The sequence below is a fragment of the Diachasma alloeum genome, unplaced genomic scaffold, assembly GCF_001412515.2.
Source record: "Diachasma alloeum isolate Michigan unplaced genomic scaffold, Dall2.0 Dall_scaffold_00181, whole genome shotgun sequence".
Taxonomy (NCBI): Eukaryota; Metazoa; Arthropoda; class Insecta; order Hymenoptera; family Braconidae; genus Diachasma; species Diachasma alloeum.
The window spans coordinates 1624306-1638333 of NW_021680347.1; the positions used below are offsets into that span (position 1 = coordinate 1624306).

General features: G+C 36.7%; 1 protein-coding gene across 1 annotated transcript in view; it reads right to left on the reverse strand.

Annotated features, from left to right (window-relative positions):
- Positions 1 to 693: 693 nt before the first annotated feature.
- Positions 694 to 14028, reverse strand: part of LOC107045850 — a 52964-nt gene continuing 39629 nt past the window's right edge. The window contains exons 5-7 of the mRNA XM_015268250.1: positions 7475 to 7696; positions 3053 to 3248; positions 694 to 829 (exon numbers count right to left, since the gene is read on the reverse strand). Coding sequence (XP_015123736.1) covers positions 820 to 829; positions 3053 to 3248; positions 7475 to 7696 — 428 coding nt within the window. The 3' untranslated portion in view covers positions 694 to 819. The remainder of the gene's footprint in view (positions 830 to 3052; positions 3249 to 7474; positions 7697 to 14028) is intronic.

Below are 14028 nucleotides of genomic sequence, written 5' to 3' on the forward strand. Positions count from 1 at the left end.
GCCGGTATCAATATTAGTAGAAAGTTATCTCGAAAAAGATCGATAGTAAAAAGCTATAACTCTGAATAAGAAAAGTTTTCTCATTTGGAAAAGGATGATCTCATATAAACATTCTCGTTCACTGTATCTACTTGGCCATTCACTTTTGATCGAAATTTTCGTAAACGAGAGTTTTCCCAGAATTCAAAAACTTATCACTTATTGAAATATCTATATCGCTAAACGCAAATGCATCTACTTTTCAAATACAAGCGTAAAATCAGTCCAGAGAGTTATTTTGAGGAATCACCATATTTTATGAAAGAATACAGAAACAATTTGTTCAGTAGAAATGATACGTTGACAATTCAAAAATGTTATACTATTACAAAATTTTCAGAAATGAGACTCCATCACTGCTGGCAAAAAAGTTTATCTATGTATTATGAGTAATCATTTTTTTTTCTTGTATCAAGTGTAAAAAAAATTATCTCCGTACATCAACTATTATCATACTTACTCACCTATCAAAAGAATATTCCACTCTTAGGGATGCGCAGAACACTACAAATTCCTCCAATAAGTTACGCTCAAAATAATGTTCAATGATATACGGATATTTGAATACGATCGTTACAATTCGATGATATCGGGTGCACGAAATTGCACTCTGGTGCAGAATTTCTCAGTTGCCGAATTGCCTTCTCCCTCCTCTTCATCATCTTCGTTGACTTCTTCGAGAATTTTGCTGTCCAGAGACACCCGCTTTTGGCGCCTTGCAGAGCCCCCAGTTGTAATATGTTCACCAAGATATTCCTTCAGACGAGTAGATCGCCGTGGTTATTTGTATCTAATTGACCAGAAAATAGGAAAATTTCACGTTATTATGGATTGTTTATATTACTCCGACGCAGTTCTAATGGCTGGCAACTCAGATAATTCAGGTATATGTAGCATGAAACAATAGGGTGGGTATTGGAAGATTTATCGCATGGGAAACTTTATCTAGGTAGCGCTTACGCTGGCCACAACATCATGCTGTTTCACGTGGGATCACGCGATTCAATCGATCCATCTTGAAGAAAACGTAAAAAGGAAATGGGGTAGGTTATAAGAACGGTTGTGTAATCCAACACTTGGACCGTTGCCCAGTGGTACCTTAACCTCTTGTGAACTCATGAAAGTAGTTATGAAAATTCCACAACCTGCTTTGCGGTTTTTAAAAATGTTATCGAGGAAATATAAGGCAACGTCGAAAGTTTTATCACAGAATTTGCTCTTCTTCGCTCGCAAGACTTGACCTCTTACTACTTCATGGGTAGTGGTTCGCATGGAGAAGGCGTGGTCTATTTACCGAGATCGTCATGTCTTTCTTACGATGATAGAAACAATCACGGTCAATGCAAATTCAGTAGAATCAATAAGGAGAGTAGAAAGATGAAAATCTATTGATTAACCCTCGATCACTTGCTCAATGAGCGCGGCGCTACCCGTTTTTGTTTTTCTATATTTTAGCATGTTTCTCGACGTTTAAAAATTCTGAAAAAATTAGAGTTCCTAGTTCAATTCTTCTGGGAAATTTGTTTATCTAAAAAAAGAAAAGAAACGTCGAACGGACGGAAAAGCGGTGACGCGCCGGCCAGTGCGAGTGAGTCCCTACCGACCTCTCGAGCGACAGTGTTGCTACATTCATTGCCACACTTGAAATGCGCTCGTAGCGGTAAGCGCCAAGGTGGCAACAGCGCGCTCGCTTTAACCCTGTGGCGCCGCGCTAACCGTGCGGCGGATGAAGGCTGGCGACCGAGCGCGAGTGATCGACGGTTAAATATGATGAATCGCGTAATATTAGGTCGAACGCGGAGGAATCATACATAAGTATTTTAAGGGGTAACGGAAGCCGTCGCAAAAGTTTGTCTTTTCAACCCATTTTTCTCCGATTGTGTCTAATATAAATGGCTGAAATTTTCACCAAGTATTGAGGGGAGTCTAAGCGTTGTCATCCATCTATTATTTTTTAGCATCAGCTGTGTCGTTAAGTTTTCTGCATTTTTTTTTTTGCGAAAAATCTGAAAAATAATAGATGGATGACAACGCTTAGACTCCCCTCAATACTTGGTGAAAATTTCAGCCATTTATATTAGACACAATCGGAGAAAAATGGGTTGAAAAAACAAACTTTTGCGACGGCTTCCGTTACCCCCTAAGCACGGTTTGGTGAAAGGTATCACGAGAGATTTTATCCGTATTTCTACCCCGAAATTTAGTGAAAGGTTGAGGGAGAGAATATAATGGAAAACCTGACAGGATGACTGGATGCCTACCGGTTTTGAAATAAAGAAAACAGAGGTTGGGAATTAGGGAGGTGGAAATAACCTCAATTGTTTTTCATCATATGACGACTTCATGACCGTGATGTGACATCATATTTTTTTTTGTCATAATTTGAGTAGTTTGACTGTTATTTAGATGGAACATAATGGTCAGATTCTATCTAACCATTATGTTCCAAAAAAGTCATAAAATTGAGAAACCATTATGAAACTGCGAAACATGGGAATTTTTTTGTTGCTATTTAGATGAAATATGATGGTCACATATTACTGCCGTCATAATTTGGACATGTGATAAAAGTTTTGCGCATACATATTCTGAATATAACGTGAATGGCACAGGGTTTGCAATAATGAAGCCGACAGAACGGTTTAACGAACCGTTGTACCAGTGAACTTGAAATCCCCAAGTTGGTATTCATTTTATATTGCCATTATCATAAACCCATTTAATCTTTTACGGAAAATCAGCGAATGGAATAATTTCCAAAAGATTGAAACATATTCAATGAAATGAAAGTTAATAATTTCTCTGTCTTCATCAATCTTATTTTATTATTTAATAATCCGAAAGCAGAATTATTTTTTTAGAACGGAACAATGAAGTTACACTTCTGCAAAGTGTCGCCTTCACGCATTAAGATTTCTTGTGCAGTTCTCCAATATCGCCAAAGCAAGCCCTTTTTATGCGGACATCGACATTTAGACCTTTTGGATCAGAGCAATATGGGTAATGTAGTTACCTTTCAAACCAAGGACAGGCAAGCACTCTGCAAATGGCTAATCCTATAGCAGTGACGATAGACATTCCAATAGCAGCGTATACGATTCCCAGATGAACGATTGCAAACACATATAGTGTTTTGTGACACCACCGATCTGGCTCGAACATGGTCGATGTATACTCCGGCCATTTGATCCTCAGAATCCAATAATTACCTGCGCAAAATAGAGAGAGGATGGCAGTGTGTGATGATACAGGGTACACTGGGAAAACAAGTTTTTTTTTAGAAGTACTTCCTTATTTTGTATCAAAAAATTCGTGACTTGAAAATTACCAAGCGCAAAAGATCTCACACTAAGAAAAAAAAATCTTCCGCCAAGAAATTTTATACTTGTCCGAAAGATGAGGACAATTTCTTCATATCAAGAGAACGAGTTCTCAAATCAATTGAACTGGTTTTTGCATTAAAATATTTTAGAATTGAGGCTGAAAAACTGTTAAATAAATTAATTAAATTTTACTTGGTTTGAGAAATCGCATTCTTGTCATCACGAAATTGTCCTCGTCTGTAGGACAAGTATAAAATTACTTGACGAAGGTTTTTATTTTCTTAGTGCAAGATATTTCATTCTTGAAAATTGTCAAGTCAGAAGTTTCTTGTATAAATTAAAATTGAACGAAATACAATTCGCAACGACACATGAAGTCGAATCGCACAAATAGGGAACTTGTATGATTTTTTTCTCAATCTCAAGCTTCGGCTCCGAAAAAGGAATATTTTAATTATAGCAATTCGAGATATAGTTCATGGAACAATTAATTATGAAAAGTTGAAGATTTCAAATGCTCAGGAATTGTTTATGATGTCACGTAGACGGTCGAGCGTTGGACTAATCGCATCCCGAGTAGAAATTTCGTCGGTTTATCATCGGTTATCGATCAGTTGCAACCGACATGGTCACCGGTTCCACATAGGTTTCAATCTACAAGGAACTCACGGAAACGTCACGCAGTTACCTCACAAGTTACACATAGGTTGTAACCCATCAAAAACCCGCATGATTATTTATTCATCTAATTATTATTAACAATTTGTCAATGATGAATAACTCATTAATTGCCATGAAAAAGCATGCCCAATGATAAGAATCGATTTAATTAGGGGAGGATGGGGCAAAACGGCCCCCCTTCAATCGTCAATATTTTCCGATTCAATAATCCGATTGGGATGAGTTAGAGCTCGTTTTGAAGAATGAAAAATTATCTTCAAAATGAAGTTGAAACTGGGAATTTTCACAATGTCATTCACAAGTTATTGACAATTGAAAGGGGGCCGTTTTGCCCCACCCTCCCCTACGTAGAAAAAGAAAAAAAAATCACATTTTCGGTGAGTGGTCACCCATCCAATTCCGAACCGTACTCGATCTTACTTAACTTTGATGATCGTCTGCTGTGCTGAAGTCCAAGTCTACTATCCTGTAATTCTTGGGAATATTACATTCCGACATGCCAGATAAGGCGAGGATTCTTATTCTCTGACGATTGACTTATGATTATTATGCCTAAACCTTAATTCTCACCCTTACTTTTTACCTTTATTTCTGACCATTATTGCTGGCCCTTATTAATGAACCTTATTCCTGACCCTTGAGACCCTCAATTTTGACTTTCCGTTCTGACCCTCGTGACTCTTATTTATGACGTGTATTTTTGACTCATGTCTGACCCTCATGACCCTTATTTTCGACACTAATTCCTGATCCTTATTCCTGACCCTCGTGACCTTTATTTCTGACGTTTATTTCTGATCCTTATTTTTGACCTTCATTTCTGACTGTTGATTTTGACCCTTATTCAGTGTACTGATGAGTTCTCGACCAGTTATGCCCGGCTGGACTTGGATAATTGAATGCCGTTAACACTTTATAAGGGACAAATAAGTCACAAACGGGTTGAGCTACGTGAGTTAATAATCGGTGGTGAACTCATCTGTAATCGACAATAATCGTCCCTATGAGTATTGTTGCGTTTGGAACCTACGGGTTACACGTCAGGTACAACCTACGAGTCAGTAACCCGCAACAAACTCATAGGTTCCCAATGAACGTTGAGGGCTCCCGATGAAATTTCTACTCGGGATGGTGACTAACCTGCGAGACATGAGCGCCTCAGCCAATCCCTAGTAGAAATTCTGCCTGAATCTGCGAGATTGAATATCGTGGATAGCCACGGCGGAAATCGCACTGCGAGCCTACTCCATATGTGCCTTATCTGCACTGCATCTCTTTATGTCGAAGGGGTTATAGTAGGCTTTCCAATAGGTTTTATAGGTTTCATTGAAATATCCAGTACAAAAAATGACTGTGAGAGAAAAAAATATAGAATTATGAATAAAATGACGGAAAAAATTTCCAGAGTATGAAAATTGAGATTCAGTTTTGAATTACTGAATTTGACTCTAGATATTTTCATTGAGTGGCAGAAAACATACAAAATCAAAATACTCCTAATCATTTTCTAAATTATTCTGAGTTTTGTCGAACGCCTGAGCTTTCCTCAATTTCGCGAGTTTTCACATTCATTCTCTATTATCGTCCATTAACTAATAAAAATCTCTGATTTAAAGAGAAGTAGCAAAATATTGATAGTTACTATAGTATAAAGAAAAGATCTTTCTGCAGAGAAAAGAAAAGAAAAAACTGTTAGAAACTCGACCAGATTTTTATTCTTACCGCGAAAAAACTTCGCAATGTTTGAAAATGTATTGTATTTATGTTTTAGGAGCTTGCGTGTTCCGAATTTCGATAATTCTGCCATTACCATTGGAGGATATATAAATTTCTTCATTTAAGCTCATGAACCTTGCATCAATGTCGCTTCTTACATCGGTGAGAAGACCAATGTGGGGATTGACCTCTGTAGCGCGGCAGCAATGATCACCGAACCCGCTTATAACCTGAACAGGCACTCGCCCGCCGGCTGAATCAACTGGCTCGGGTATCACGGCACCGCTCGTGTTATTTTACCATTTGTGAAATAAAAGTTTGAAAAAAAATAAGATTAATTTTGTCTTCAGAGGAAGGTTGCAACTTCTAATGAATAGAAAATGATAATAGAACTGAGAAAAAAGTGGCGATTTAATGCAAAAAGTTGATTTGATTTCGTGCCGAAATGGGATTTTTAGAGGTTAAACACGAGGATTCTAAACCATTCGAATTTTCAAACTGTATTGGTACTCAATCGATGCGAGTATGAACGCGATCAAAATTGTCAATAAATTTAATATAGTCAAAAGTAGGCATTGTATTTTTTTCAGATTTTTATTGATTCTCATTTCATTGAAAAAATAAAAATTCGAAAATGGGCGGCGCGGTGCTCATTGAGCCAGTTCAGGAGGGTTAAAGTTATTATCGCCGCAATGTGTAATCCCGCATGACAAACCCACAGCGACTCAATCACGAGATTGAATTGGGAAATTAGGAAGAACGGAGATCCATACAAGTTCCCTACTGACTGCTTTCCGAATGAAAGGGAAGTTCATCATTGCAGGCGGATATAACAAAATGAGAAATAGGGGAGACCGGGGCAAAATGGACAGCGGGGCAAAATGAGACCCCTGTAAAATTTGACATTTTACACAAGTGATTGATTGTTCTACAGTTATGAATGAAATACCCCACTGTTAGTGGATTTAAAATATAATAAATATAACTCAAATCTCAAAGATTACAATCTAAAAAAATTCTAAGTTAGCGCTCAATTCTTAGTCTAGTATTATTGATAATAATTAATTAATAAATTAATAAATAAAATGGGAGAGGCTCTTAATTATTTCATTCGATTTGTGATCAATCGGCCCTTGTCCTTCAAATTTCATGGACAGCTGAGTAGTAATTTTCAGAATATAAATATTGAATGCGATTTAGGGGGAAAAAATGATAAAATTTCAGATTTCATCGAAAATTCCAAATTTTGAAACAGCATTAAGACAAGAATTCCTCAACTTATTAGAATTTTCTACGAAAAAATGAATATTTATTGTTAATGAACTTACAAAAATTCATAACTGTAAGATGAAATATCTGCATGAAACAAATTTTCTCATTCCCGTAAAACCTAGAATATTACGATAATTAGGGATTGTCTTAGAAGTTTTTTTTTATTCGAAAACTTATTTTCCTACTTACGTGATCTGTTAAACGACGTTACATCGAAAAAACACTGAACTTATTAGTCTCATTGAAAAACAAAAAACAGAAGAATCTCATTTTGCCCCCCGAGTCTCATTTTGCCCCGGCCTCCCCTATATTTCCACGTGATGGATGGTTCGCGACACCTTCATCTGATGGAACGAAGTCTGACAAGGCTTCGAGAAGTCCAAGGCAGAATGGCTCTGGCGTAGAATCACCCCGCCATTTTTTTACTATTCTATTCATCTCACCTAATGCGAACCAGCCGCTTAGGAAGACCGTGAGAGTTATGGAAACCAATTGCATCGGTGATATATTGGAGTTCTCGTGGGGTGTGATGGTGTTCTCAAGACGTCGAGAGCGTATCTGAGAGTATAACGCCCAGAACATCCTTACACTACCCAGTGTGCCTCCTACTATCATATAGACTGGTATGTGTGGCTCCTTTGGACAGTCCTTTATGTATTGCAAACCTAGACATATAAAAATAGAAAATGAAAACAGCTGTAAATGGTGTAAATTTTCGTTGCATTCACCTTGAATATTTTCCATTCAATTTATTGTTTTTGAAGAGTACATGGGTCTGTTGTAACAATTTTCGCATCGCTCTTAAAAACTAGATAAAGTAAGGTGGAGGGCTGTGCGTTAGTTACGTGTGAAAATAAAGCTGTTGAGAGTTGGCACTAGACACAGTTAAGGATGTACTACACGCTTTCGGCCAAAATTCACGGTTTTTTTCATTTTTCTGGCAAATTATTGATCGGATTGACGCGAAATAATATCCCATTTTTGCGTTTTATCATTATTGACTGACTCATGAAGTTTCATGGTAGTGCAATCATTTTCCTGCATTTTTTCTAGAGTTTTGAGAATTTCCGAAGAGTTTTAGAAAAAACGCAGGAAAATGATTGCACGATCATGAAATTTTATGAGTCATTAAGTAATGATAAAACGCAAAAACGGTATATTTTTTCACGTCAATCCGATCAATAATCTACCAGAAAAATTCAAAAAACGTAAATTTTGGCGAAAAGGGTGTAATACATCTTTAAATAGTCAAAGCAGTGTGTATAACTGAATCAAAGCCTAACTCCACCCGGCCGGGTAAAAGTAAAACAAAGTTAAAGGATTATAAATCCATAGATAATAGAAACGAGCGCCTCATTCAATAAATAAATGAACAGAGTGGATCATAAAGAAAAAAAAATTATAGTGGCACACCCGAGAACATCCAACGATGTCGTATCGAAAAGTTCACCTTGAATATGAATTAACTTTGGTGGAAGGGGCAGAATAGATTGAATCCGATCAAAGAGTGCGGAAAAAATTCAAACTGGAGAGTTTTATTTTCATTTTACGGATATGAGTATTTGCCGAATAAAGATGAATTCGGAGAGAAATTTTTTATTAACATTAACCAACCGTTCTATAAAACTGTATTATGATGAGTTATCGTTTCCTCATTTCTATTCCGAAATTTAGTAAAAATTAATATATAATGATCAAATTTTATTCTACGTTAGAGAAATTTTATCCTGATAACAATAAAAATTACTGTACTGGTAGGGTAAAATTCATTATGCGTCAGGATAAAATTTGTCTAACGTAGAATAAAATTTGATCATTATATATTACTTTTGACTAAATTTCGGGATAGAAATGAGGAAACGATGACTCATGATACACTTTTATAGAACGGTAGGATAATTTTTATCAAAAATTTCTCTCCGTGTATCAATGATTTTCTGGGAGTCATGCCTAAGGTGACAGGACTATTTGCCACTATGCAAATTCAATATAACGCGGCGATAGTATATTCAGCAGATAGTTTATTCAACACATGAATATCGGGCAGTGACACATATTTCCAATTCTACATAAATTTGAAAGCACATGAGTCATTGATCTGCTTATATTTCAATTGGAGTAAATATCAAAACAAATTCAAAAGCCTGCGGAAAGGATTTATTGATTTGTATCTTGGACGACAGGTACACGGAACGAAATTCTTGAGAAAAATTCTAGTGGTACTGGAAGAATTCTTCATGAGAAAAATGCTTGAGAAAAATTCTGGTACTGGAAAAAATTCCAGTTCACCAGCTATTAAAAATTGTAGTACTGTTAAGGTAAAATTGCTAGACATTTCTGATAAAATTTTCGGGGGATTTCTGTAAAAATTTCAGGTAAGAACGGGAAAAATTCAGGTGCTACTTAATAAAAGGTCCAATGCGAGCACTAGTATTTTTCCCTGGTCGTTGCTTTGCGCTCTTTTTGCCGTGCTAGCTCTAGAATTTTTTTAGAGAATTTCTCTCCCTGTAGAAATGGTAAGTTATTGTATCGTTTGTAAACTGGATTATTGGAGGGGCGTTGCTCACAATGTTAACCCTCCAAGGTGAAAAACGTCGTAGGGCGCTCGAGTGGGGCCGCTGGCATTCCGCTTTGACGGCCGTAGAGTGGGGATATTTAAATTCATCTTAGGGGGTTAAACTGTAATTGATTTCAAAAGTGGCACTCGATTGTGTCTTTTGAAGAAGTGTTTCTGTTTTTAGTACCAGAATTTTGGAGAAATCGATATGTAACAGAATTTTCAATAAAGTAGCAAGTGAAATAATTTATTTCGTCTTGAGTGAATGTATCGTTGAATTCGTGATGTATTGAATTTCCTGTGTGTTGAGTTGTAGGGCGTTGAATTTATTTGTGTTAAATAGCCATGAAACCATCCCTAATATTTAGGAATCTATCTCCAAATTTAGACATTCGCAATTATGATAACCAACGAGTGCAAAATTATTGAATTCAGTGCTTTTCTTACTAATTATTGGTGACATTATCACTGATTTCCAGTGACTTTGACACTAATCTTCAGAAATCCGTCTCTAATTGTTGGGAATCTATCACTAAATTTCAGTCATGAAAATCACTAATGATCTGGGTTATGTCTAGTATCACCAATATTTGGTAATAGATTTCCAAAAATGAGTGACATGTCCCTGGAAATCGCAGACATAACCAACAGTGGCCACTTTAGATTATGCGTGAAGTATGAATGAACCCGTGTTGAAACTGGCTTATGCTTTATTACTTTACACCTCGTTGCTAATAACTGTTGCTTATCGCTTAAGCTTTTTTATTGCCCGAAGGCCCTCACATGGAATTTCTGACACTTTTTTAATCAATCGACGATATTTTCTGTATTCCCAGGGTCCAGCCTGCCTCACTCCTTATTATCGGAATTATCGAACTTCGCTCATTGCTTCAGATCCTTTACGCGGACAGAAAATCCTCGGAAAAATCACTTGACCATTCACGTATATATAAAATGAAATTTCTTTTAAATGACTTTTCAGGAGTATAGTTTGAAATCAGAATAGGAAGAAGAATAGAAAGCCAAACATCATTTGTTCCCTTCGTGCCGGAAACTTCATTTGCTGCGGACATAATTTAGATACTACACCCATTAAATATTTTCAACACACAAATGGAGAAAAATGAGGAAAATTATTCTACTAATATGGTAAATTAGATTCATTCTAACGAACAAATGTCGGTTCTGGTGAACCAAATTTCTGATACGCGTGACATGAAAATAAAGTGTATTCGAAGGGGAATGATTACGCTATTCCGTGAAATTTTCGGAGTTATACGATAAAATGACCCCATTTTATCGTGTTGGTTGATAATTTTCCTGTAATTTTTCTCCGTACAAGAACAGTACATTCCATCACTGGTAACTAATCAGCAATTTTCCCATTTTTTTTACCACTTAGTAATATTATCACCAAAAACTCCTACACTAAGATAAAAATCGATAAAATATCACAAAAATCATTTCTGGAGCGAAAAACATCGCATACATGTTTGATCAATTTATGGTAGGTTTCAGACAAGAAATGGGTGCTCTTCGGGCTAAGGAGGAACTTACCGAATGAAAAGATAATGTCTTTTTTTCGAAATGAGATAATATTCCTTCAAAGACAAGAATATTTTGACAGAAGGAAAAGAAGATATTGCTTCCCTTCTTAAAGTGATTGAGCGTAAGCGACGGTTATGTTATATTTTCAATATCTGGAGGTTTTCCTCTGCATAAACTCTCTATTCATTCAATATGAAAGTCTCTGGTTCATGATTCACTGAATCGAAGCTTTTACTATTTTTAGTCATTTTCTCATTTTCTGCCACGAAAAAACCAATTCCTTGTGGCAGGAAATTCTCACTTTATCATGAAATGTTCATGTTCAAGTCATGGAAACTTCACCGAAATCCGACATTGTCTGACACATTATCCGGAATTCTTATTCTAAGAAATCATCTTCAAGAGATTGGCGCAATTGTATTTGGCGCAAAAAATTAGTTTTGTGTTATTATGACGATATTTCTCTCAGTGTATGAGCAACTGCATCAATAGTATCATAAGTTCTATTTCTACTCAAGCCACTACTGCACGGAAAGAACAGTCCAATACAGTGACAACAACAACTATAGTAGATGTAAAAATCGAATCCACAATGCAAGTAATGGAGTTCAGAATATCGAATATGCAAGGAGCCTGAAGAAACTGAAATAATCAGTACAGTGCAGTATCTCTGCCACTTTAAATTACCATTACTAAAATTATTTTCTCTCGTATACTCTTTCGGGTTTTTACGATTTGTTCCCTTCCCACCCCCCAACCCCCTGTACCGCATTCGCCGAAGGACGAGGGAAAACCTCACTTGAGGGAAAAACCTGCCCAGGTACAGTCGTCCCTTTAACGAGACTCCCACTCGACAGTGAAACTGTGAGATTAGAGTGTTACAAATTTTGGCTCCCCAGCCAGGTATCGAACCCGGTTCGCTCACGTGCCAATCCAATACTCTAACCAGATAGCTATGGCCGTCGGTAAATTACCATGACTATTATTTCATTATAGTTACTGTCTTTAATTAATTTTATTTGTATGGAGGTGGGCATATTTATTACATTAATGAAATGTAATGAATCTAATTTGGTGTGTGGTTGGCCAGTCCTCGCCTTCGGCTCGGACGCCAACGCCACACGAGTAAAAAATCCCATCGCAGCAGCCCGGAAAAATACTAAGGCAGCGGAGGCAGTTTCTGATCAGGAGGTAGTTCTTGATCACTCGGCTATTTATTTATTAAGTGCGAAGTTTGAGTTGAATTGATCAAGAAGGTAAAACCAACAGTGCAAAGAATAAAATCCCTGCTTTCGCTAGTGATCTCAATTGTGGCAGTGGTACCACTGTAAATTGTCAAAAATAAATGGTAAAAGCGCGCGAACGCGGGAAATGGCCATTTTCGCCGTTTGCTTGTGGAATGAGCTAAGTGTGTACCTGAAGCTTCAGCACTCAAATTTTACCATGTAAGTACCGAATGATCATAAATATGATCTAAATCTCAAGTTAAATTATAGGAGAACAACTCAGAATGATAAAAAATAGATAAAAAAATTATTTTCAATAATTACTGTGGTGATCAATAACTGTCGCCTGAATCTAACCTGTCGGTATTTGTTGATCGGAGGATTCATGAGTTGTCAGCTCGGATTAATTGAGGCCAACTGACAGTTTTTTAAGAAAATGTCAGTTTAATAATCTGTCAATGTAAATATTCACCTTATCTTTCCCTCATGGTGGTAATTATCGTTGTGGTAACGATGAAAATAGTATCGAAAAATGGTGGGATGCCACGAGTTGATTTTCATTGAATAAATGTGAAATTTTTTCGCTAATGAGTGATTTTACCTCTGATTATTTATTAATAATAAAAAAAATAATTTAATGATCAGTTAGAGATGAAACAAGTAGGAAATTAAGTCATTATTCTCCTCATCCCAATGATCAGAAACTACCTCCACTCGTGATCAAAAACTACCTCATGCGACTAAATCGTGATCATAAACTACCGCCAAGGCGGAATTTTCTTAATGTTAATTTTTTATTAATTATTTAATATTTGTAGCTCAAAAGTGGATTTTTAATTGATGTTAAATGTCTGTTTTACACTTTAAAAGAAGTTCCACTCCGTTTTTATTTGTTGTTTTCTCATTTTTCACCTTAACCTGAGCCCGCCGAGCTTAACTGATCAGAAACTGCCTCCGCTACCTTATTGTTGGCGACTTTTCGTAAAAAGTCATCGCATTGTATTCTTTATTTTTCAACTGCTCGGACACAAATGCTAAGAAAATGTTCTTTAACGCCAAGCTGAATTTTTGATTCGTAATTTTTCCAAATAACATGCTGCGGAAAAAATGCCCGGAATTTCGTAAAGAATCGTTTCGAATAGTTTTTTATTCATTTTTCTAAGTGAAGTAGTCATAGAGATATCAATATTTAATTATCGAAGCGCGCTGCGAACTCCCCGAGTGGAAATTTCACTCAGTTAGCTTGGATCTACATTAGTTTTAGGTTCAATCCTAGTCAGAATTTATTGATTAGACTTTCGGATCAGGATCTGATGAGATTCTGAATGGAGTATCTGTATCCATTGTGGCGGAGTGAATTGTGATCCTATTCTGATCAATCAAATCTCGAGTGGATCCGTATCGGATCCAGTACTGTTCAGGAAGATCGAATCCTAGAATTTTAACCAGGCATGGACCCAAACAAGCGTTACATTTCTGATCCAAAATTGATCAAAATCAGTTTTCACTGTTCAATCTCTTATTCTATCCTAATTTGAATTTCCACTCGGATCAGTGCATCTCTCTCTCACGCAGGAGCCTTTGCAGTTGCGTCCCTGTCGCTTTCACGGCCAGTGGGTCTTCTCTCTATATGCTCTTAATCAGAGGAACAGAGAGGCCAAAATAC